The 26,276-nt window shown below is 38.4% G+C and overlaps 1 protein-coding gene across 2 annotated transcripts; it reads left to right on the forward strand.

Annotated features, from left to right (window-relative positions):
- The first annotated feature begins 1,851 nt into the window (after window positions 1–1,851).
- Window positions 1,852–18,957, forward strand: si:dkey-6n21.12 (schwannomin-interacting protein 1). Of its 2 annotated transcripts, XM_042401360.1 has the most exons (8): window positions 1,852–2,492; window positions 3,371–3,649; window positions 6,053–6,177; window positions 8,422–8,530; window positions 9,630–9,755; window positions 9,895–10,012; window positions 15,616–15,745; window positions 16,039–18,957. In XM_042401360.1, the coding sequence occupies exons 2-7, from the start codon at window positions 3,392–3,394 to the stop codon at window positions 15,714–15,716; spliced, it is 837 nt and encodes a 278-aa protein (XP_042257294.1). In that variant the 5' UTR covers window positions 1,852–2,492; window positions 3,371–3,391; the 3' UTR covers window positions 15,717–15,745; window positions 16,039–18,957. The 2 variants fall into 2 exon arrangements, with proteins under 2 accessions (XP_042257294.1, XP_042257293.1); XM_042401359.1 differs by having other exon boundaries at window positions 15,616–18,957.
- Window positions 18,958–26,276: the final 7,319 nt, after the last annotated feature.

Genomic DNA, 26,276 nt, shown 5'->3' on the forward strand with positions numbered 1-26,276 from the left:
CTTCATGACATTGCATTATATAACATTATGTTATATATGATGATTTGTTTTATGTGTAAAATATTAATCTCCAAGGTAATTACAGCTGTCCAATAAATGTAATGGAGTAAAAAGTGCAATATTTCCTCCTGAAATATAGGAAAAGTATAAAGTGAAATAAAATGGAAATGCTCAAGTAAAATACTTGTATCTCAAATCTTTATCTAAGTACAGTATTTCAGTAAAAATACCACCACTGCAAGATGCACATCTGAGTGTTATGATACGGAAAGTAGCTGATGAGAAAAGTAATATATTTGACAGAATAAGCTCTTTCCTCAACAGAAATAAGCCACAGTAATCTTACCTCTTCCAAAGTTGAGGTTAAACTGAGTTTGGAACTAACATATTTATATGTGTTACTGTTCCACTGTGATGAAGACCATTCCAGCATTCTAACCCTGTTGACAGTCATTACATAGTTCCTCTGGAGTGTAGCATATATTTGCAATGGTGATTTGGCTTAATTTAAAGTCCTTTATGTTATTTTGGTTGTTCCCTGTAGATTCACTGATCTGTAACACAGACAGACACTTCACAGTTACAGTCAGAGGCCTAGTAGTATGAAACAGTCTTACTAACTCCTTGTTGTTACTTCTCATTCAAGACTTCAAACATAACTGTTATTGAAAGCAAAGCATACACTACAACAGACTGCTGGTTTCTGTTCTCCATTACTACATGTCAATCATTGCCACTGACAGCTGATGAAATGTTAACTCATTTGAGCCTACAGACTGTAATTTCTAGATTGTTTTGTACATATTGTGTATTATTTTGTCACAAGCATGTGTCTTGGATCCCTGAATTAACACCTTTGATCCCCTTAAAACCTCAGTGTCAAACTGTATTTTCTGTTTATCTAAGTTTATTTGTATTTTGAAATGTTGAAAGGTGAAGAGCACAGAAAATTAGGCTGACAGCTCGTGTAGATTGTGCTGGCACCGCCAGTGAAATCGAAAGTCCAACTGAAACCACAAATGTCATCACTTTTTGCTGCAAAAGAATTTGTGTCAAAGTGACTCTCAAGGTAACTTTTAATATTTTTCATTATTGAGATATCAAATCCTGAGTAAAATATCTGCCTCTGCTAAAAACTCAACTATGTTCACCAGACAGCTAGTGAAAAAGTTCTTTAAACCATGACCTTCTTAAATGGACAAACTTTCACATGTTTAATTTGCTAAGCTTTATTGACAGAGAGATAAAGTATATACAATAGATGGACACAGACATGGCAGGCATGACAACATACATATACAGGAAAGGTATGTGCAGTGCATGTGAGTGTTTGTGTGAAGCGCGGCGGTGTAATGTAACTAAGTACATTTAGTCAAGTACTCTACCTAAGTACAATTTTGAGGTAATTGTACTTTACTTGAGTATTTTCATTTTCTAATACTTTATACTTCCACTCTACTATGTTTCAGAGGGAAATATTGTACTTACTTTTCAGATAATATTTTATACATAAAACATATGATCAATTTGTTATATGCATTGTTATAGCTATAAATACACACACACACACACACATATATATATATATATATATATATATATATATATATATATATATATATATATACATATATATATACATATATATATATATATATATATACACACACAGTCAGTCTGGTTTCTTCCAGACGATTGAATTTGGACAGATTAATAGTGAAACCGGACACCTCTCCTCTTCCTCTACTGGCTGCGTCAAGCTCGCACAGCTGGGTCAGACCGGAAACAACGCAATTTTTAGAAAGACTGGACTACATCTATATAAATGAATCAAATGAAATAGGAGCACAGTTTTAGGTGCAGACTCAAATATCTGACCGTTTCTCTAACTCTTGTCTACAATCTGCACATTTTAAACTTTACTAGCAGTAAGGGTTTTCAAGAATGGTCATTATTCTGTAAACAGGGAAATGCAGCTTAAATAGATATTGTTCACCTGTTAATGCTAGCTTCTGTTAAATACGTTTATTAGCGCGGGTGAGACAACAATCATTTTTAGCTAGCCTTTAGCTACCACCATCCAGCGAACAAGAAGGGTTTTATTTTGAAAGCTGCGACGGGAAGTCCCGCAATTACATTTGAGAACTGCCGACTTGTTCATGTGCGTGAAATTCCTAAAGTTGAACCTTTTTGTTCGAATACTTGGACCAGGAGTAAGTGGATTTCTGGCATGATTATCACCAAAAAGATAAAGCCACCAAAACACAACTGAATTGGGAGTGCGGACTGATACGAATGGGACTTGAAGGGCTCTTGTGGACATATTTAGACTTTGGAGTAGTGGACAGAGAGAGTGAAACTCCTGATGAAGGAAGGGAAGGAGGAAGATAACTAGGAGGAGCTGGGGAAAGAGCTGAGCTATGTGGCAAAACTCTCAACTACTTCTCTAACAACGAGAGCAGTACAGTCGTGTTTGTTTTCGGGAGAAAGTGGTGAGTTACATTTTAACCACTAAGTATAGTTTGATGTGATCCATTGTTTATGGTTTGATATTTCCGCCAAAAACCTTTGTTTGAAAGTTTATGAAACACGCCACTTTTTTTTTTAGCAGGGCCGTATCCAGATTTTATCCCCACCCCCATCAGCTTTACTCGATACCTTACTCTTTTTCTTCTTTTTTTTTTTTTTTTTTTAAATTAAACCTTATTTTTCATAGAACAAAATAAACTTACATTCTCAAATGTTTAAAGAAAAAAAGTCTAAGACTGGCAACATTTGGAATTAAATCAGGAACTCTCTGATCAAATTATTAATTAACATGATCCAATACCTAAATCATCACAAATCTTACCAGACCCACTATATGTACCCGTAATTTTCAACACTGTGCTTTGGACGCATTTAGATCAGTTCCAAAAATCTTGTGAGGTTCATTTTGTGAACGTTTCTTTTCCCAACATTAAGGTCAAAATGCTGTTTCAAAGCTAGATTCTTTTTTTTTCTTAAAAAAGTAAAACGTTTAGCATTGCATTTAGTATTGTAATGGTGATACATTAGAGCCATAAACTGGAGCTATTTCAAAGCCATGCTCTCATTGGCAGAAATAAAATGTGGGAAAAAGAAAACTTTTTTTAGGTTTTTGCTGAAGCTGAAATTGAAATAGACGAAGATTAGTCAATATTGTGTTCAAATATGTTCAGTAAAAACACTAAATACTACAATCAGCCTAAAAAATACTTACAAGCATAGGTTTTGAATGGTAGAATGTAACCCCATCACAATGTATTTATAATTGCAGTCTTGTTGTTATTGATAAGAATGTATTAGTGATTCACACATAACCTGTTTCCTGCTGCTTCCACCCCTGCAGAATGAGTGAGTGCACTTAAAGATGGAGGGAGAGAAGGAGAGGCAGAGGCAGCAGCGGGAGGAGAAGGAGAGCAATGAGGCGGAGGATGAGACGAGGAGTGATGAGGAGGCTGACAATGAAGAGGAGGAAGATGAAGATTCTGAAGGTGCGGCATTGGTCTGGCAGGAAGGCTACGGAGAGGATAATCTGGGCCTTCCCATCATGCATTGGGAGGCGCTGAGCCTACGCATCGCTGAACTGGAAAAGCAGGAAGAGGAGAAGAAGGAGAAGAGGGCAAAGGTCAGATATTTAATGCCTGGGCTGGGAAAGGGTCAGTTTGAATATCTCAGTAAAGGTGAAGGAAAATGAAAAAGGAGATGAGGATTCATACAGATGACAGTGACATGATCCACTGAGTAATAAAGCCCCTCTCAGACATTGTGATTTCAGACATTTGTGTCACAAGACACCTTGTGACACAAATGTTATGGCGATTTTACATCGGATACATGTCTGAAGAAGCACTTTTTTATAAACAGCACTTTGATGAGGTCAGCCGACAGCACAAGTCGGAACTGAACACTGTCAGATAGTAAGGCTGCAGTCATTGCAGTCAACAATGCAGTCAACAGACATGTAAATCTTGTGTCACGTCTGAAGAGCCCTGTAATAAATGTATACCTTAATTATTATCTCGTCTACACAAAGAAAATAAAATCGGTTAAATAAACCAATGCTGCGAATGAGCCACTATGTTGTTTAGGAGATTCTTCTCATGTCTGATCAGTCTGTAAAAATATGCAGTGGTAAAAGAAATATTCATATCCTTTGCTCAAGTAAAAATATCAATACAACAATGTAAAAATACTCCATTACAAGTAGAGGTCCTGCATGAAAAATCCTACTGAAGTAAAAGTACATAAGTATTATGAGCTTGATGTAATTAAAGTATTGCAGTAAAAGTAGTGGTTTGGTCCCTCTGACTGATATATTATTATATATGACATCATTAGATTATTAATAGTGAAGCATCAGTGTTAGAGCAGCATGTTACTGTTGTAGCTGCTGGAGGTGGAGCTAGTTTACACTACTTTATATACAGTTAGCTAGTTTAGTCCAGTGGTTCTCAAACTAGGGGTTGGACCCCTCCAAACGGTCACCAGATGAATCTGAGGGGTCATGAGATGATTAATGGGAGAGGAAAGAAGAAAAAGTTCTGATACACAAATCTGTTTTCAGTTTTTGGACTTTTTCTCTAATCTTTGATTTTTGGTGAAATATTGGATCATTTGAACATTTATTGAAATGAAACCATGTGAGAAGTTTAGAGGGAAAAAACTCTATTTGGTGGAGCTGTTAACAACTCATAGACATGTGAAATGTGACCCCGACTACACACTGCTTTTTGTAAGACACCAAAAACCAAAACCACTGGTTTCATCTTTAACAATTTGTTGTATTTTAAAAGCTTGTTATATTATCCATTGAGTCAAATCTTCATCTGAAAAGTAACTAAAGCTGTCAAATAAATGTAGTGGAGTAGAAAGTACAATATTTCCATCTGAAATGTTGTGGAGTGGAAGTAAAAAGTAGCATCACATGGAAATACTCAAGTAAAGTACAAGTACCTCAAAAACTTAGCTACTTTCCACCACTGAAAATATGTTTTCCATTTGCAGTGTGGAGCAAACAGGTTAAAAAAAATCATACAACTCCAATAATGATCAAAGCAGCACTCCCCTCTAAATGTTCAATTTGGAGAGCTCACTTACTGTCTTGTGTGCTGTCTGTCTCATGCTGGTAAGGAAAGGATGAGAACTTGTAATTCAGCCCTGCATTTTCACTGTTGATGAATTTTACTGAAAAACTGAATTTGCAGCAGCTTTTGGAAACTGCAGTGTAATTTGCAACACTGTTAAATCAAATTCCATAAATTCCAGTAAGTGAGTAAAGAAAATCTCTGTAGTGTACAGTATGGGATATGATGTTTGCAAGTTTACATGAAACCAAATATTAATATAAGCTTTTTGGAAACATATATTGGTTTAACAGTTGCATTTGTCACCATGAAGTATTTCCTAAATTATGTCGTTAATTTAGGTTGAAGAGTCAGCGTCAACAGTATCAGGAAATGAATATGTGATTTAACCTAACAAAGTAATAGAGACGTTTCAGTCCTTTGTAATTATGAGCAAACCTATTTATCATGACCAGGTTATCAGTTACAGTGTGACTCAATCAAACCACTGAGATATCTATAGATGAGTGACAAAGCACAGTAAAACCCAATATTCAGTGACCTAAGTAAAGTTTTGTTCCACCATGAGCCTCCAGAGCAGCTTCAGTGCTCCATATCAAAGATTCTCTAAACGTGTGGAACACACACTTTACTGGAGGGAGTATTCTTCCAAAACATCTCATGTGGTCTACTGATGATGGTGGTGGTGAGAGTGCTCCATAAATCTCCCATAGGTGTTCACTTGGGTTGAGATCTGGTGACTGTGAGGACCATATGAGTTAAATCATTTTCATCCTCATCACACCATTCACTGAGTCTGATTTCCCACTGGGTTTTTGCTTGATTTTGTCACCTGTCTGTATTGAAACATGGTGAAATTGGTAACAGTTTCATAGTATGCACATAATAGTAGGTTCAGTGAATGGGATGGTGAAATGTTGTGTATTGCCTGGTGTGGTCTTCAGAGTGGAGTTTCTCTGGAACGAGGCAGAGCTCCAGTGGGCTGGACGGAAGAGAGAGGGAGGAGAGCCGAGAGCTGGGAGGACGGAGACGACGCCTGCAACAGCCACGTGCTGGCACTTACCTCCCGGTACGTACATGCACACACACACACACTTATTATGAGACTGCTAGTCTCTCATGAGACTGCTATTACTCATGTGCTTGATGTCATTCAGATTTGGTGTGTTTCATCCCTCAGCCTAACACGCCCAAACTTGATTTTGGAGGTTTCATCAGTGTAATGGAGGAAGAATACCAAGAAAAAAAACAAAATCTAAGTTTGACACAACAAACAAACACCCTTTTCAAGCTGAGGTTTACATTCAAGTCTATAATATGAAAGTGCAGGACGGAATGAAAACAATGTGAAGACTTAACCATCAGTAAAGTAGTGCAGCTCAGACCAGGAATTTTACTTTGAAAGCAGACATAATATTTCCAGAATACATAGCAAATTAGTCCTACAGATCATAGTCAAGTATTAGGCAACTTATATGCCTGTATATCTGCAGACTGGATATATATTAGTGCAATGGTGCAGACTAAGATATCAGTTTAACCAATTAGTCTGTCTGAATGTAAAGTTAAGCTTCATGTTTTATTGGACACAACAACATTGCTGCCTCTGGGGCTTTATATGTACAGATATCGCCACATTTCAATACATATTTATGAATGTAAATATATTAAAATGAATAGATCAGTCTATATTTAACTTAAATTTCATTTTGTTGATCTACACTTTGGATTTTTATCATAATTCACTGCATGTCACTGTCAATGAGGTTATTTTTTTTCTTGAGAAAAAATCTAAGAATGATCATGCTGGGTCCTCCTGTCCTCAGGAGTTTGTACTTGCCAAGTTCAAACTCCAAAGTATGCAAGTATGCAACTTTGCATACTTTGTATTTAGCAAGGCTTAATATCTGTAACTTACCGAAACTGACAATTCAACATTCACACCCACTTCACGCCGTGATTGGTTGGTTGTACAGAGGTGAGAAAGTAAGAAAGCTTTGAAAGTGTCTCTCTAGCTCCCTTACTATTTTTGTAAGTTTTTGTGTTTACAGCCGAGTGCAACACTATTAATGTCTTCCAGGAGAATCTGTCTGAAATGTGCATTGTTATTCCCATTTTTAAACAATTCTCGTGTCTCCCCCCTCTCTATGACGACAGGCCTTTTCCCCCCACCTACAAGTGTAGCCTTTCTGAACAACTCTAAACCCTTTTCCTTCTGATGTGGTTGTTGTTGTTATTTTCTAGAATAACCTGACTCTGATGGATACTGGACTTTCTAGGATCTGGGAAAGTTTCACAAATATATATATAAATCCCTCATGTATTGAAATTTCTTAATACAAAGAGTAATAATTTACCTTGTTTTCAGTTGGAGTTGTCCCATCAACATTTTCACGTTATATGGCAGTCTGAGGAAAATGCCTTTTGGGACTTTTTGTTACAGTACTGGCGTTGGCCACTGGCACAAACTGGTAGTAAGGCTCTCATAACATAACTGTCATTCCCACATGTGTGTGAACCAGTATGTTTCTTTCCTCATAATTAGTAGAGTACATGCAACAATTGAACTTCCTATAGCTTTAATTCTACACTTTTCCCCCCTGTGAGCTAAGTTTTGATAGTTGTGACCAGTGTTTCCCCTATAATTGAACAGACCTGGCAGGCCACCAGGCCAATGAGATCCCCCGCCAGGCCAAAATTTTTTTTTTTTAATGCCAAAAATAACACCAAATATCCATTCATTCGAAAATCAATAACATTTGTGAGCCTCTGTGCAGCACTGATCCGAAACGTGAGTCAACCTCTATGTTGTTGCCTGGGAAACTCTTGGTAGGGGCAGTGCCTAATGTGTGTGCATAGTGAGTGAGTGGTTGAATGATAGAACGAGCAGTAGAAAAGTGACGGGGTGAATTAGAGCAGAGCAAAGGAAAAGGTTAGCAGTAAGTTGTCAGTCTGGCAGTAAATGTACAGTACAGGCTGCAGTTTGTCAGTTAAATGATGCAGCTTTCAAGACCAAGAAAAGTCATGCCTGTTGTTTCCCCAACTGCTGGAAAAGTGAAGGGGGTTAGCTCCAAAGTTAGCAACAATGGATTAGCCTAACCTGACCTCCCCCCAACCTCCTCCGGAGTCAACCTAGGGGAAACACCGGTGACTGAATGCATGTGATGTCCCAATGCAAACATGTTTAGTTGTATTTTCAAGCCACACATCATTCAATCAGATGTCCCTAAATGGTCACCAGCTGGTATAAATCCAGTCTGTGAAGACTGTGAGGTTTGTGTTGATCCATTCTAACACTGAGTGTATCCTCCAGCCTGCAGACACAGATGAATCTTCAGCTCTGCTTCATCAACAACAGTGAAAGTGAGGAAGAGGAGGAGAAGGAGGGAGACAGCAGCAAGAAGGAAAGCAACAACACACGGGTAACCACAATACATTACATTAGTTTACACTAGTTTCATTAACTAGTTTATAGCTAAAACTGAATGATTCCTGTGGTGTAACTGTGTCAATGCAGAGGAGTATAAAAAGAAAAGACATTTTTCTTATTATCAATAAATCTCATGTTTGGATCCAAACCAACAATGAATTGATCTACTTTCATGTATTCATGTGTGTGTATCCAAAGCCTGATATATCTTTTTCCTTTGTGCCGTAGACCTCCATTGTTGTCCAAAAACTATTAAAAACGTGTCAATGAGTCACACAGGTGCACAGGGTGACATGTTCCTTTATCCATGAAAATAGTGGATACCACAGTTTGTTTAGAAATGGCTACATAGAGTAAAAAAACAGCGATAAGATAGTTACCCTCAGGAGTGAGGTTCCTTGTACAGCAGATACCACTGAGCAGAAACATGGTTCTGTTTACAGAGCTTGTTGTGCTACATATCACAACCTATTGACTTTTTATTGAAGTTCTTTGAGAAATGTATGGTGTAGTACCGAGTCATTGTCATACAATACATTTTTAAAACATGACTCAATATTATGAAATGTTATTTCATCCTACATCTTTTCACAATAACAGTCTACTTTAGTGCATTTTCATTTAATCCCAGTTTTTATGTCATTTAAAATGTAATTTTTCCAAATTCTGTTCTATTTCATGTTTTTTTCCCAATGACCAATTTTTTAATGCCACATAGCCACTCATTTAGACTGAATCACTAAAAAGGTTCTGTTGTTTTTATCTTGATTGACAAAGATTTTGTGATGGAAAATCTTTATGGAACAAAAGTCTCATTGGGGAAAATGAAAAGTGAAATAATAAACTTTGGAAAAAGGACATTTCAAGTCAGAAAACCTGGAATTAAATAAAAATGAGCTGCCATAAACTTTTATTTTGAAAAGAAGCAGGACATTTAAAAAAATGAGCTGATACACTATTTCCCTTCGTTTTTCTCAGCATTGGTTCATATCAGCATTATTCATAATATCATAGTTATGCATTTAATTGTAAACACTGCAGGGCCTCCATACTCACCCCCCTCATCTTATTTTCCATCCCTGCTGGTAAAGAGAGGAACTCTTCAGGTTCATAAGAATCCTCAGCCTCCTGCCAAGCCAGAGAAGCCAAAATCCAGAGGCTTCAGGAACACTCTGAGAAACCTGCGAGACAGACTGAGAACTGACCATAAACCACTGGTGAGAAAAATGTCCTCTAGTTATGCCTTCTCCCAAATACTGTATATCACCTTGTTAAGCTGCGAATGCAGATTTGATAATCCTCTTCTCTCTCCCTCTCCTCTCCTCTCTTCTCCCTTTCCTCTCCTCACCTCTCAAGACTCCAGCTCGTAGTGATCCTGTAGTCCAGAGGAAACATTTGGAGCGCAGTGATTTACAAAGCTTCAGTGTCAAGGAGCTAAATGCTCTTTGCACGTCCCTCAGCCAAACCATACAAGGTACTCACACACAGAATAACTACACTGCTACTAGTTTAGGCTTGAATTCCAGTATCCACTTCCATTTTTCCAGTTCCTGTTTGACAAAATCCCAAAATGCTAATGTATCTCTTATCAAAACTTTTGATTCTGGGTAGCATCATTTTTTATTTTTTAACCAGTGAAGACCATCACTTTCGCGGGTTGAAATGACAAATGTAGCCAGCGGCAGGTTATATTTTGTTAGGAGGAGAAACATGACCCTGTAACTTCGCTTACAAGTGGACGGTGTATCTTTGCAGTTCAGCAAGACCAACAGAGAACTGTCTTTTCTGGTGAAATAATCAGCTGATTGCATCTCATCTACTTCAGAAGCCAGTTTCCCACAACTTTTATACATATCATATCAATGATTTAAACTGATAGATTTAATAGTTGTGAATCAGGACGTCCAGTATTTGAATCAAGCATCTCATTAACAGTGTGAAACAGCAAGTAGGCTTCACCTGTTATTACAATACAGAGCCATATTTGATTATATTATTTCTCTTGCTGTGAGTTACAGGTTATCAACATTACTCAGGCTGCTGCTCAAAACTGTTACTGCTTTACATAATAAAGACCTGTTATGAGTAATAGTCATTTATCAATCCACCTGAGCCCTAAATACTCTCAATAATGTAATCAAAAGTAAGTGTTTAAAATATCAACCACAACATTAAAACCACTGACAGGTGAAGTAAATAACATTGACTATCTTGTTTCAATGGCACCTGTTAAGGGTTGGGATATATTAGGCACCAAGTGAACAGTCAGTTCTTGAAGTTGATGTGTTGGGAGTGGGAAAAATGGGCCAGCATAAGGGTCTAAGCAACTTTGACAAGGGTCAAATTGTGATGGCTAGATGACTGGGTCAGAGCATCTCCTAAAAGGCAGGTCTTGTGGGGTGCTCCCAATATGCAGTGGTCAGTATCTACCAAAAGTGGTCCAGGAAAGGACAACTGGTGAACCGGCAACAGGGTCATGGGCGCCCAAGGTTCATTGATGTAGGCAGCTAAAGCTGTCCATTCTGATCCCACAGAAGAGCTACTGTAGCACAATTTGCTGAAAAAGTTCATGCTGGCTGTGATAGACAGGTTAGGTCAAAACACACTGCATCGCAGCTTGTTGTGTATGGGGCTGTGTAGCTGCAGACCAGAGTGCCCATGCTGACCCCTGTCTACCGCCAAAAGCGCCTACAATGGGCAGGTGAGCATCAGAACTGGACTATAGAGCAATTGAAGAAGGTGGCCTGGTCTGATGAATCACGTTTTCTTTTACATCATGTGGACGGCCGGGTGCGTGTGCATCGTTTACCGGGGGAAAAGATGGCACCAGGATGGAAGAAGGGAAGAAGGCAAGCTGGCAGAGGCAGTGTGATGATCTGAGCAATGTTAAGCTTGGAAACCTTGGGTCCTGGCATTCATGTGGATGTTACTTTGACATATACCACCTATCTAAACATTGTTGCAGACCAAGAACACCCCATTATCATCATCATCATCATCATCATCATCATCATCATCAACTACTTGTGTGTACTTGTATAGCATTTTCAAGACATAGTTACAAAGTGCTTCCCAACAGAAAAATAAATGGAAACTAATATTGTGTCTGCGTATTATGTGTCCAAGTGATAACATGTAAATGGAACACTAAAAGTCCTATTTCAGAAATAAGAGTGAAACCAGTCTAATACAGTGCCAGAGATGTCAACCCATTTTTAGAGATGCTCAATTAAAATTGAATGATCTATGGTATCAAAGGCTGGGGTGGGATCTAAAAGGATTAAAATAGATGAGTGGCCAAAGTCAGCTGCTTAAAAGAAGATCATCAAGCACTTTGAGTAGTGCAGTCTCTGTGCTATGACCCACTCTAAAGCCTGACTGAAATTTCTCAAAGAGGCCATTTCCAGTCAAAAGTGAAATTACTTGTTCTGCAACTATTTTTTCTAGAATCTTGGCCAGGAATGGAAATTTGAAGATGGGACAAAAGTTGTTCAGGATAGTGGGATCTAGTGAGGGTTTTTTGAGAACCGGGTGGACTATTGCAGACTTAAAATGATTGTGGACAGTGCCAGATATGAAAGAGAACAGGATGCAGGCTTCATATTGGTAATGGTCTTCGCTAAATGATCAGTTGAGATGGTGAAATAAATTTAGAGAGCAAGACAAATGACTAGGAGGTTTGGGTGTTACAAGAGACAGTGGGGTAATTTGATTTCTTATTGTGATGACTTTGTTGGAAAAGAAAAATAGAAACTCCTCACATATCTCTGTGGAGGGCTCAATCATATTAGGGAGGGCATCTGTAGTGTGGCTAATAATATCAAAGAGCAACCTAATTTTATGCTGGTTTTTCTCAATGATCTCAGTGAAAGTTTGCTCGAGCATTTTTAATTGCTGAATCGTGTGTTTTCATTAATGTTTGTAGACTGTCAAGGTGGACAGTTAATTGTGTGGCATTCCATTTCTGTTCTGCTTTACGACAGATTCTATTCAATGAATGAATTTCCTCATTTATTCAGGGCTTAGAAGTATTTTGGGCTTTCTTGTTTTAAAAAGTGCAACTCTGTCTAGAATGGCTGAACAGGTACTGTTAAAACCATTTAAAATATAATTGGTGTCCATTGAAGAGCAAATCTGGAATCAGAGGAGGCAAAGTCTTGGCAGAACATTGTGTCAGAAGTGGAATTAAAAATGTGTGAGCTTGTCTGACGTTCATGTCAGTTTGAGATAATAGGCAGGATAGTGTTAAATAAAATACAATTATGATCAGTAACCCCAATATCAAAGCAGAGTGAAAATAATTCCAGTTTGGCTTGACTCCTTCTCCTGTGTACCATGGTGACCTCTTGAGAACACCTTGTGTCATCCTATCAGACTCCTAACACAGATACATATGGAATCTATCATGTCAAATTCCCTGACTGCATGGTACCAAATGGAAAAATATTTATGTTACACTCGTAGGTTTCATGATTTGACCCATATATGGAACAATAACTTTCTCTTGACAGGCTCCATGCCTTTCACCTTCCCCCAATGAGCTATACAGAGTATATATGTTCTTAGTGACATTATCAACAAGGTCTCTGTTCTTTCCAAGATCTCAAGGATTCTTATTCTTTACCAGGCTCCTCGTGGTTGTTCTATTTTAAATTTCATACTGCCCTCAAAACGTATGGAGTACCTTGGGACTCTCCCACAGTTTACCATCCCCTTGGGGAAAAGTTTTTCATTTAACATTTGTACCCTCAATCTATGATAGATTATCAAAACACAACATTAACCCCCTTACCTGTTACATCAGTCTGGGATAGAGACCTTGATGAGCTTGGATTTGAATCAGATTGGCCTAAGATATGGAATAATGTTTTTTCTCCTCTTCCAAGAACCTTGCTCATCAGCTGGTGCATTTTAAGCTTGTACATAGAGTTTTCCTTATACTGGAGCACAGATTTAGACTGAAACTTACTGATATTGATCTATGTGACAGGTGTTCCCATTCTGAACAAGGAACCTTTATGCATACGTATTTTTTGGGATTGTGTAACTATAAAATCTCTCTGGGTACATGTTATTGAAACATTAGTAAATTTACTTGATAAACATCTTCAATTTTGCCCAGCCTTCTGGCTTTTTGATCATATGTTATTTCCGTAATAGCACATGCTTTCCTCACAAACAATACTTTTTTTATTTATTTGTTTGCCTGTTTTGTTTGTATATTTCTTTTTATGGGTTTATTTAATTTGATTCATTTTATTCAATTTTTATTCAATTTTACACTTTATCTCACAGTTTTACATTCTGCTATGTACTTAAAACTTGTTAAAACTTTAAAACAAATAAATAATTATTGAAATAAAACCACAAAAAATTCAAGTATATAAATCAAGATCTATTGTGTGGCCTTTGATATGGGTAGGACCAGTAGGAGCAAGAAGCAGATTAAAGGATTCTACCAAATTTGAAAACTCATTAGCTAAAAAATTCTCAGGGCAGCAAGCATGCATATTAAAGTCGCCAGGAATCAGAATATTGTCAAATTTAGGGATAACAATTGATGATAGTTCTGAGAATTCTGTGATATAAACCAGTTGCAGATTTGGATGGTCTATAAATCAGAATGCAGAAGGTCCGTGGATTGCCTGAAAAAATAAAACAGAGGGCTTCAAAGTCAGAGAAAGACCCAAAGATAATGTTGCAACATTTAAGACTATTGTTGTAAAAAAACAACTAGACCACCCCCTCAGCCAGTTAATCTGGGCTGGTTCAGGTAGAATCACCAGGGGGGCAAGTTTCAACTAGGGGAACTATAGTATTTTAGGTCAGCAAGGATTCGATGATCAGAAATAAAATCAAGATCATTACTGACAATAAAATTGTAACATAAAAAATAATTTGTTAGAAAGGTATCTGACATTAAGAAGACCAAGCTTAGTAGTGAAGAGGGTGGGCTGAACAGCATCCAGAATTGGTTTATACTCAGTTGAAATTAGGTTACTATTGACATTTGAGTGATATTCATTCCTAAAATTTAACTTAGCCCTGGGCAGTTTGGATTGGTTGTTGATAAGCACAGGAATAACAGGGACTATCTTGGATAGGGGCCTGCAGAGAGATATGTCAATCAGTCAAAAGATTTCCTCACATTCAACACAAATTGCTTCACCCTATGTCTGGATAGATGAATGCCATCCCATTTAAGTAAATGTTCTTTGTTCCAAAATGAATCAAAGTGGTCAATAAAATCACATTAGTAGCTGTATAGAAAGTCTGTAACCAGGAATGAAGACTGAAAAGCCGCTAAAACGTTCAGAGCTTTTCCTCAAGGAAGGAATTGAACCTGACAGAATACAGGTCTTTCCAGGGCTCTCAATAGTGCTCGATATGGACTGGAACTCGTAGTGGAATTTTGCTGAATTTTCCTCATGACGTCATTAGTTTTCAGATGCACAATCAGTGTGAATAGAGGGATGCAAATCAATAATAGCAGGGGCTTGTTCAGTCATATCAGCAACCTTAAAACTACAGAAACCGGTAAGCTGTTAACACCCATTAGCAACGCTAGCATGCCACCAGTTGTGTGGATGAGTAGAATGGTACCTCTGCATTGACTGCAAAGACATGGGCTGAGGAGCAGCAGGGCTGGGCGCAGTAGAGGGGTCAGATATCCACGGACACTTGGATACAGGGGAGAGGTGGGGAGAGTGGCAGGAGGATTTGGAGACACGCTTCCTGATTTGGGGTGTACTCATATGGTCAGCGGGGAGCGGAGAAGATGGAGCTGAGATATCCTCCAGGTTGTCCTCTAGGTCGGCTGGGGGTTCAAAAGGGTTTGACAGTGGGAGGATGTTGTCATCCGCCACAGGGTCATATAGCGGGAACAATATTTTATTCCATCATGCCATCAGGATATTTCCTGATGCAGCTGCAGTTCAGCTTTTTGAACCCTTTAGCCTCTTACTCATTGAGTACAACGTTGTCACCTGCTGGTGTTGCTACTAGTGGAAACAATATATGACTTCACGTGAATGCCCTCTGACTTTTTTTTTTTTTTTGTGCCTCTGTCCTTTTCAGACCTAAGCTCAGATTTGGTGGGTCGCCTCCAGGTCCGGGACCAGCTGAGGACAGAGCAGGATGCAATGCTGCTGGAGGTCCAAGATCTGACATCGCTGTGAACCTGCTGACCACGTCTAGCTCAGCATCAGTTATGTCACACAAACATTTGTCACAGTCTGTGAACATTGTTGTCAATGAGACGGTATCACAGTGGCTTCCACAAACATCTCAGTTAGGCTGCTGCTGTTGGTCTGACCAGCCAGTTACTGTGAGGAGTGTCATTCCCTGAAAGGACCTGGACATTTCAGTTGCACAGTATTTTTTAATGTTGTTGTCTGTGTTGTATGTTTATAAGGGAAATTTTGTTTTTAGCCAGCTTTTAAACACACACATGGCAGCACTGTAAGAAAGCCACATGTCATTGAGTGCTTTGTCCAGCAGGTGGTGATGGTGCTGGAGCCATACGGTACAGTTAACAACTGCACACAAGATGCAGGCCATGGACAGCTGTCTTAAAGGAACGCACTGATGTTCTGGGAAACATTCAGCTTTGCCTTCTGACTCAGAGTCAGTTTCATCCCACACTGTTTCCAAAGCAGAGGTAGACTGGGTCATGTTAAACCCAGTTTAGCACAAAGACTGGAAGCAGATGGAAAATCCTGTGTTGCAAACACTTGCTGCTTAAGAAGGCACAATTTGAGTTTGGAAGACTGAATTGAATTGTTGCATGTTCCTGTTTTTCTTTGTGTGATTTTAAGTTCCTGGACCAATCAAGCCATTGATCTGTTCTGCAAGCATAGAGATGACACTGATAATGGTTTGATGGTAAACAAGCATCTTTTCCCAAATACCAGAATGTTCATTTAAAGGATTCATCCAGTGTTGATGACAGTTAGCTTCACTTTCCAGATTGGCCTCGCTCTTAAGAAATTGCAAAGGGTGTATAAAGACCATCGAAGTTCAGATAGTTAAAAGAAGCCTATACCTTTTCAGGTGGAAAAAACAGTACTCAAGTATATAGTAAAAATACCAAATATTATTAGTTAAACATGAAAATGCAGCTAGGACATATTTAGTATAAAGCATGCAGAATTTAGTGGCATCTAGTGGGACAAAATTGGCAGAAATCTAATACAGTATTCATAAGTATGTTTATTAGTGTATAGTCACCGGAAAATAAGAATGTTTTTTTTTTTTATCACCTTAGAATGAGCCCTTTATATCTACATAGGGAGCAGGTCCTCTTCCACCATTTTACAGTCATCCAGAGTGGACAAATCAAACACTGGCTCTAGAGAGGGCCTCTCACATTTTTTGTGAGTTTTGCAGCCACTGTAGGTTCTCCTACACACTTGGAAGGGGAGAGGGGGAGGGGTATTCAGTTGGTTGCAATTTGCAGCCTCACCACTAGATACCTCTAAATCCTACTCAGTGCACCTTTAAATGTAAAAAAAAGATTCTTTCTTTTATTCAACACTGGACTGAATGCTTAAATACATGCTGTAGTGTTTAGCATCTTTTCCAAAGGCTTGAAACTGCAATATAAAAGGGACTCCTATTAAGAAGCTGCTACTTCTGCCAACTGAGCAATCTGTCATTGTTTTCTACTTTGTCTAAGTGTAGTTCTGGTGTCTGATGTCAGAAAATATTTCATTGTTGTATTCATGCATGTGGTTGTGATCTGTACATGCTCTTCTCACAACATACAGCACATCTTTTTGTTTTCTTCACCAAAGTGCTATTTGCATATGAAAGGGAAGGTATTTTTTCATTTTTTTGTTTCATCCTTTTTTGTGACAGTCATGGGACAGTTTTTGATATTTTTCACCTTCCAAACACCAAAACTACAAAACCACATGAAAAGCTGCAAAAAAAACTGCAGAACCCTATGATAATGCGTTTACCTGCAAAGTTGTTTACCATAAATTCTAAAATAGTTGGAAAGTATTTTTTTAAACTTATTTCAATAAGATGTTTCACTGTTTTCTGATCTGGTCCTACAGTATTTTCATTGCCTGTTAATGCAAACTCAACACTTTCTCTATGTTTACCTGTCATCTTAATAAATTCAACATAATGTCCTTTGCCACAGCACTGCTTCCATCAGTACAACAATAGAGTCATGTCATCTGCTTCTCTCCGTTTTTATTGTTAACACAAATACTTTTCAAGCAATCAACAAAACGTCAAAGTAGAAATTACAGGAAATATCAAATGAATGAAAACAAAAAAACTCAGAGCAAGTGGTGAGTCGGACATGACTCTGTTGTTGGATTGATGGGATTAATGCTGTGGAAATGTACACTGGAGCTGAAATGTTGAGTCGACTAATTGATCAGTTGATCAACAGAAGAATCATACTTTGATAACAAAAATGCCAAACATTCTCTATTTCCTGCTTCTTGATTGTGGGGATTTGCTGGGGTTTTTTTGTTTTTGTTTTTGTTTTGTTTTTTCATATTATGTGATGGTAGACTGAATGTCTTTAGGTTTTGGACTGTTGTTGGACAGAATACCCACCCTGCTTCCACCCAACCCCACTCAGTGTTTTTTACCTGATGTTAATTAACAAAGTGGCCTTTATGTTTTCCAGTTTTCCAGTTATTTCAATGCCAGTTTTTATTTGAAAATTTACTCACATTCAGCATTGTACCAATACTGTGGACCAAGAGTTGGGAATTTCAAGGTTTCCAAAAGGGCTTAGACATGACACACCCTTAACATGGTTGGCCACAAATGGACCAATGGTGCCCAATCTCCAACAGTCAGCTTGGTGTGTCAGGGACCAAGGAGATGTAAAGGAACAGAACACTCACCATTAGTAGTTTGGACACTGAAGTCAGTTAACCTTATTTCTGTCTCATACTTCTCATAGTCAGTGTTGAAATTTTAATACATAACAATAACCACAGTCTGTCCTTACTTTAAAAATAAACCTACATGACCAGCACTCAGCTAATAATGCAAGTTATGGTCATGGTTTGATCATGAGTTTCCACTCTAAGAAGAGGACCCTGTTCCTTGTTTACATATATTTACAAACTAATGTAAAAACATTTTTAACAGCAAACAATATTAATATCTTAGATTTTGTGGTCTAGTATATATAATATAATATTGTGTATTTCAAAAAAAAACTGTCAATCAATTTGGGAGTGATTGCAGGTTCCAGTCCTGTGTTTTGAATTTTGGTGGTGGTGACCCTTTTGTTTACAATGTAATTACGGAATGTGCCTTTAAAAAGAACAAGTATTAGTTCAATCAGTGATGTCACTGCTTACAATGTGTGTGAACAATGGCAGGTTGATGTGCTGTGTATTGGTCCGTGAATTAATAAATTGTCACCTGCCTATAACTCAGTCACACTGTTCACTCTTTGTATGCGAGTGAGTGAGTGAGTGAGTGAGTGAGTGAGTGAGTGAGTGAGTGAGTGAGTGAGTGAATTTCTGTTAACATGGGACCTTGGTGTTGAAAAACAAAGAAATAATTCTGCTTCTCAGTTTAGGCCCACACATTGCCCATTTGAGAATGGCAATGATGTCATTCTGTCCAACACTTGGATCCAAACCAAGATATACTCACAGCCATTGGTCAGATAGCCATGAAATGAAGTTTGGATATTTATGGCTACCATAGGATGAGTCCTGACTGTTTGCTGTGAAAATAACAAGCCATAAACTGGTTTACATCATATTTAGAATGTTGACAGTGTGAGCTCAGTTAAACGCCACTCTAACTGGCCAGTTAAGCAACCCCTTGACTCTGTGTGGTCAGTCATACAGTTGGCTTGCCACAGTCAACTCATACACAGCACACTACAAAAGAACAAGCTATTTTAGCACAACAGCTAGCTGGCTAGTTTACAGATGGTACTTTTCCTTGTTACATGATGAAATTAGCATTCAAAAATGTGTTACAACCACTCATAACACTTCTCAATAGCATTTCAATAAGTCATACCACAACCGCATTCATACAGAGGACATGTTGATATTGATACACAATATTTATGTGCAGTGCTGAGCTAAGCAGCCTATCTCAGGCATATCAGTTCAAGTTTCACAGTTACCATGCTGATTTTAACTACTGAGAGAGGGCGCCTATGAGCCCATAACTACAATTGCTATATGAATTTATGGAACTATGGTTTGATGGGATTATGAGTTAATACAGTTATGGCAAGTGGAATCACATACAATATAAATTCTGTTACAACAGTAGTGTGTTAAAATTACCTTTGTGAAATCACCCCCTCAAAATTGCGAAATGGGTGTACCACAAGGTTAAATACTGGGCCTCTTCTCTTCAGCTTACATATAAATGATCTTCCTGAAAGCTATAAAGATGTTGCCTGTCAAATGTATGCAGATAACTCAGTCATTTATGTATCAGCAGAAAATTATTCGCCAGGCTGGATTTTAACCTTCACAGTTCCACAACTGCTCACATTTTAGGTGATCTAATCTCCAGTATGTCAGACTGATCAACAAACCTTCTGAAGGCAGCTTCCAAGGAAACATTTTTCACCATATTTATTCACCCTTCACACCACTGATCATAGGCATAGCCAGGCGTTATGTCATCTTCAGAAATGTCCTGATGATTCTGCCCATTGTGAGCCTCACATGAAGTGGTGAGGATCAGACTTTCAGAGGTGAGGTTGACAGCTTTTTTCAGCCAGTGAGCTGATAATTACCTGAACATTAATACTAGGAAGGAGGAGGGTTTAATTATTGACGTTCAAAAAAAGGAAAGAGGGAGCATCACCAATTCTCATCAAAAATCAGCAGGTTGAAACTGTTTCCTCATATACGTCTGTGTTCACACTGATATGAAATAAACTGGTTTGGAAAATGTTCATTCTTTTTTTAAATTATTTTTTCCCTCATGGAATATAAGTCCTTAAATGTTTGCTATCATGGTTTACATATACACGGATACAAATATTACATGCAATACGCTTTTATCAGCCTGGCCATTTTAGTGATCTTGCTACTATTACCTACCTTGCTCCTCTTTCCTCCAGTCCCTTTTGCCTCTTTGCCTTACACTTGCCCCTTCCCAATCCTCACATTCCACTCCCTTACCTTATTTCAATATGTTCCCAGATACCTCTGTCCACAGCATTTTTATAACCTCTGCATTGCAATGGTACATCTCCACTCCATGTCCAATACCAAAGACCCCTCTCCATAGCTGAATCTCGTGATGACCCCAAAACCCCACTACCAACACCAAGGACTGTTCATCACATCACACCAGTGTCTCACAGTCCTGTTGTATGACTGTCGTCTGTTATGTTTATTCTTTTTTTTCTTTTTTTTCTATTGGCAGCCAGAGGATTTACAAAGGACAATTACAAATACTGTACTTCCCACCTGTTTTGTATATTATATATCACAACAAAATCAAGTGCTTAAAGGAAGGAAACAAACAAGCAAGCAAAAAAAAAGAAAACATCTAGGTTCAAATCAATTTTCATTAGATTCATCATCAAGACAGCTGTCTCTATTATCCAAGGGAATCTTTTCCCTTACTCTTCCTTTACAGTCTCAAAGTTACACTTTGACCAATTGGATCACCAAGGAAGAGAAAATACATAAATACATAAAAACAATGGAAATATGAAAAATTACACTTTTACTTGTTACTTGTTATATTGTTCACTAGTTTCACCCGACTTTTTTTTTTTTTTTTACCTTAAAAGTGTATATTAAGGGGGGCAAAGCAACATTAGAAATCATAAAATTTCCAAATGAAAATTTATCAGGTTCCTTCCCCATTGGCCATATTTCGCAGGCATCAATTACTGATATCAAACAGAATACCTTATATCACCCCCTTTCTCTAAAAAGATAACTGATATTTACAAAGACTGAGCCATTCCACCGAACATGAATACTGCCTATATAACAGAAATCCCTAGATAAAGACCATACATGTTCTACAATGTTCTAACTACCATCTAATCATTAATCAGCACTGACATTAAATCATAAGCAAAACTTTATCACTCAGATTGGAATCTTTCATCTCATCTCTGATAGACAGACCAAACTGTTTTTTATCAAAGGAGGAATTCCTCAGAAAATACAAGATGACTATTTGAACTGATTCAGTACCATGAAAACTGTAACTCCCCCAACAAGCCACCCTTCACCATAGCATCTCTTAATGCTGAAAAGGTGTTTGTTTGGGTAGACTGGACCCTCCTCTTCACTCCTCTGAGCCACTTTGCATTTAGAGAATATTTCACCAACTGGAGAAAAACATTATACAACTCACCTACAGCATCTGTAATTACCAACAATCATAAATCTAAACTATTTCAGCAACAAAGTTGTACTCAACATTATCTCCACTACTGTCTGCATCTATCAGGCAGTGTGACCACATTTCAGGAATCCAGACCAAATCATACTACTATACAATAAGCCCATGTAACAACTACATTTTACTACGCATCACAAAACCATCATCCTCTCTTTTGTCAGTCCATAATCTAATTACTAATTACAGCACAGTGTCAGGCTACTCCATCAACTGGTAAAAATCTGACCTACAACTGAATGTAACTTGAAGGACAGCATTTTACCTCTTAAATATGCAACCACACTCATCAATAAATAATAATAATAAAAGAATCCACATCTTTCTGAATTTGGATGATCTGTTATACTCCATGCAATAAAGGACAACCTAGAAAGATGGGATAAACTACCTTTATCACTGATTGGCTGAATATCAAGAGTTAAAATGAACATCCTGCCAAAAATCAACTATCCTATAGCCGTGACAAGGTGCTCCTCAGTGACAAGGTGCCAGGTATGGATGAGATTCACCCTGAGATGCTGAAGGCTCTGGACATTGTTGGGCTGTCATGGCTGGCACACCTCTTCAGTGTCGTATAGAGATTGGGGACAGTGCCTGTAGACTGGCAGACCGGGGTGGTGGTTCCCATTTTGAAAAAACCCAGAAAAAAAACAGAGGGTGTGCTCCAACTATAGGGGGATCACACTACTCAGGCTCCCAGGGAAAGCTTATGCCAGGGTGCTGGAGAGGAGGCTCTGGCCAATTGAAAAACCTCGGATTCAGGAGGAACATGCAGATTCCGTCGTGGCTGTAAAACAATGGACCAGCTCTTCACCTTTGCAGGGATACTTGACGGGCCATGACAGTTTGCACATCCAGTCTACATGTGCTTTGTAGACTTGGAGAAGGCTTACAAATTCTGAGGTGTCCTTCAGGGCATCTTGTGGGCGGTGCTGTTGGAGTATTGGGTACCAGGGCCATTGCTGCGAGCCATTCGGTCCTTATATAACCACAGTTAGAGTTGTGTCCGCATTCTCGGCAGTAAGTCAGACTCATTCTCAGTGGGTGTTGGGTTCTGCCAGGGTTGTCCCGTGTCACTGATTCTGTTTGTGATTTTCATGGACAGGATCTCAAGGCGCAGCCAGGGGAGGAGAGTGTCTGGTTTGGGGACCTCAGGAATGCTCTCTCTGCTTTTTGCAGATGATGTGATTCTGTTTGCTTCAACACACCATGACCTCCATCACGCACTGGGACAGTTTGCAGCAGAATATGAAGTGGTCAAGATGATGGCCATGGTGCTCTACTGGAAAAAGGTGGACTTCTCCCTCAAAGTTGGGAGCTCAGTTCAGTTCAGTTCAGTTAAATTCAATTCAATTCAATTCAAAGGAGCCAGTTGGGGTGGTTTGGGCATCTGGTTAGGATACCTTCTGCTACAGTCCCTTAAACCTCAAAAACATTATCCCAAATATTCCTAGGATCCCTTGACACCTCAGTTGCTCTCCCGGCTGGGAAATGGACTAATGACATACACAATGCACATCATGATTATAATTGGCAACAAATATGCAAAAAATATCTTCTCAATGTCATGTAATGCCAAAACCTAGTTAACACAGTATAAAGTCCTGAATAACTTTACAGCATGGGTTTTACCCAAAGTAACACCTGTTCACACTGTCCCACCAGTAGATAATTATTTCAGTGACTTCTGGCTTTGCCCAACTGTCCAAAACTTCTAGTCAGGGGTCACACTATCTGGGATTCTCCACCTGAATATTCCCTTGTGTCCCACCATCACATTGCTTGGAGATCTCTCTGCATTACAAATTCCCAAACACCTCAAGCTTTCTAATCTCACTAACTATAGCCAAGGAGACAATATTATAAAACTGGAAAGACAGAACAAAATTATGTACAAACCACTAAAAACCTAATTAGGGATCACTCACATTTGGAGAAACTTGCATCATCATTTAAATCATTTAAATACAATATACACTCTTTTGAAGAAACCTGGTCCCCATTCCTATAGTACCTCTGGATCTGATTCCTCTTTTATTTCTTTTATCTTCTACCCCACCACCCCACATATACCACATCCAGACAGTAAACTTTTATTTTAAAATTTAACAGCAATCCTGCTGGTTATCACAATGTGCAGAGTTGTTGTGTTTGGTCATGACCAGTCCTTTCTCGATATGTTCCAATATGTACCTATTGTTTTTGTAGAGATTATTAGGGCTCGAGCACCAAGTGGTGCAAAGGCCCTATTGTATTTTGAAGAATTCTCATTAGGGCCAGAGCACCGAGTAGTGTGAAGACCCTGTATTTGAAGAAATTATTATAAGGGCCTGAGTACTGAGTGGTGCAAAGGCCTTATTGTATTTGAAGGTACTCTTATTGGGGCCCAAGCACCAGGTGGTGTGAAGGCCCTATTGTATTTGAAGAATTATTACTATTATTGGTATTAGGGCTCAAGCAATATTACATAGGTGAAAAAAGGCAGTCCTTGAAATTTGTTTTATGTGGGAGTTGAAGGACATATCCTGATCAAAGATAATTCCTACATTCCTTATGGTGGTGCTGAAGGCCAGGGTAATGCCATCCAGAGTAGCTATATCAAGATAATGTATTCCTAAGGTTTTTAGGGCCAAGCAGAAGGTCCTAAAGGCATGCTTGGAGTTTAGTTAACTGATTTCATCTGGCTTCACTGATAAATTTAATTGGGTATCATCTGCATAATAATGAATGTTTCTGAATAATATTACCTAAAGGAAGTATATGTAAGGTGAATAGTATTGGTCCAAGCACAGAACCTTGTGGAACTCCATGTCTAACGTTTGCATGCATGGAGGATTCATTATTAACATGCACAAACTGATATGGATCTGATAAATAGGACTTAAAGCAGCTTAATGCAGTTCCTTTAATGCCAATTAAATGTTCCAGTCTCTGTAATACGATGTGATAGTCAATGGTGTCAAATGCAGCACTAAGATCTTACAAGACAAGTATAGAGAAAAGTCCTCTGTTCAATGCAATTAGCAGATCATCTGTAACTTTCACCAGTGCTGTCTCTGTGCTATGGTGCGCTCTAAACTCTGACTGAATGGTGAAAAATTCTCAAATAAACTATTGTTATGTAGAAAGTCACACAACTGATTGGTGACTGCTTTCTCAAGGATCTTGGAGAGGGGGAGGTTAGATATACATCTAAGGCTATCATTATCAACGTCCACATGAATATTAAAGACTATACATATATTATACTACCTACTATAATTACTTTATCTGTACTAAGGACTACGTGTGATAAAAACTCTGAGAACTCAGATAAAAATTCAGAGTACGAGCCAGGAGGATGGTACATTATAACATAGAATTGTCCATAAAGTTTTCCAGGATGGGTGTAAAAGACTAACAGCAAGGCTTTCAAATGTGTCATAATTAAGTTTAGGTCTAGGGTTGATTATTAGACTTAAATTCAAAATGGCTGCAACTCCATTTCCTCGGCCAGTGTCTCAATTATTATTAGGGCCCAAGCATGAAAGTGAGAGGAACTTATTGGTTTTTTTTAAAGATTATTATTATTCCCCTATGCAATTTCATTTTTGAGGGGTTTGCAAATTGGAAAGTTCTGTAGTGAATGGGCTGAGGCATGGCCGGTGGGTTCTATAGCGCCCCCAAACACAGGGCCATATTGGGATAAAGTTGCTTTGATGTTCATGAAATTTGGTGGGATCATTGCTCTCACCATTCTGGACATTATACATTTTTTTGAAAAAGGTCAGCCATTTTGTATTTCGTGCATCACTTTTGAGGTTTTTAGGATGCACAAAAACTCACAGAATTTTTCACCCAAGTTCAAATTAGAATATATTTTGATTTGATGATTTGATCTCAATTGGGCATGGGCGTGGCGTGTCAGTTCTATAGTCCTCCCTAATTAATTTTAGCATTTTTTAGGTGCTAGGGTTGCTTGAAAACTCACAAAACTTTGCACATGCATCAGAAGTGGCAAAACTTGATATCTGATGGGTCCTTGGCTTGGATGTGGCAGATGTAACATCTTCAGACCTAAAAAAATAGCCTCTTGGAGCCATACCCTAACTCCAACAGGAAGTCAGCCATTTTGAATTTACTGTGCAATTTTTTTTGCAAAGTGAGGCCATTTACAGATGTATTTTAACGAACACCTCCTACAGAATTAACCCAAGTGACTTCAAATTTGGTAGGTGACATCTTAAGACTTTTGTGATGCTAAATTGCAAAGCATTTGAGTTTTAGTGGAACGCCCTTGATGTGGCGTGCAGGTCAATTTTGCCCAAAACATGAGAGAGGAAGTTGTTGTAACTCGACTTTACATT

Source organism: Thunnus maccoyii, chromosome 22 (genome assembly GCF_910596095.1).
Source record: "Thunnus maccoyii chromosome 22, fThuMac1.1, whole genome shotgun sequence".
Taxonomy (NCBI): domain Eukaryota; kingdom Metazoa; phylum Chordata; class Actinopteri; order Scombriformes; family Scombridae; genus Thunnus; species Thunnus maccoyii.

What these genes read in the sequence shown, in the direction of transcription:
- si:dkey-6n21.12 (XM_042401359.1), top strand. Translation starts at nt 3,392, where the DNA reads ATGGAGGGAGAGAAGGAGAGGCAGAGGCAGCAGCGGGAGGAGAAGGAG. An exon ending in AGGAAAGCAACAACACACGG is followed by an intron (nt 8,531 to 9,629) that starts GTAACCACAATA and finishes CTGCTGGTAAAG; the next exon opens with AGAGGAACTCTTCAGGTTCA. An exon ending in CCTCAGCCAAACCATACAAG is followed by an intron (nt 10,013 to 15,615) that starts GTACTCACACAC and finishes TGTCCTTTTCAG; the next exon opens with ACCTAAGCTCAGATTTGGTG.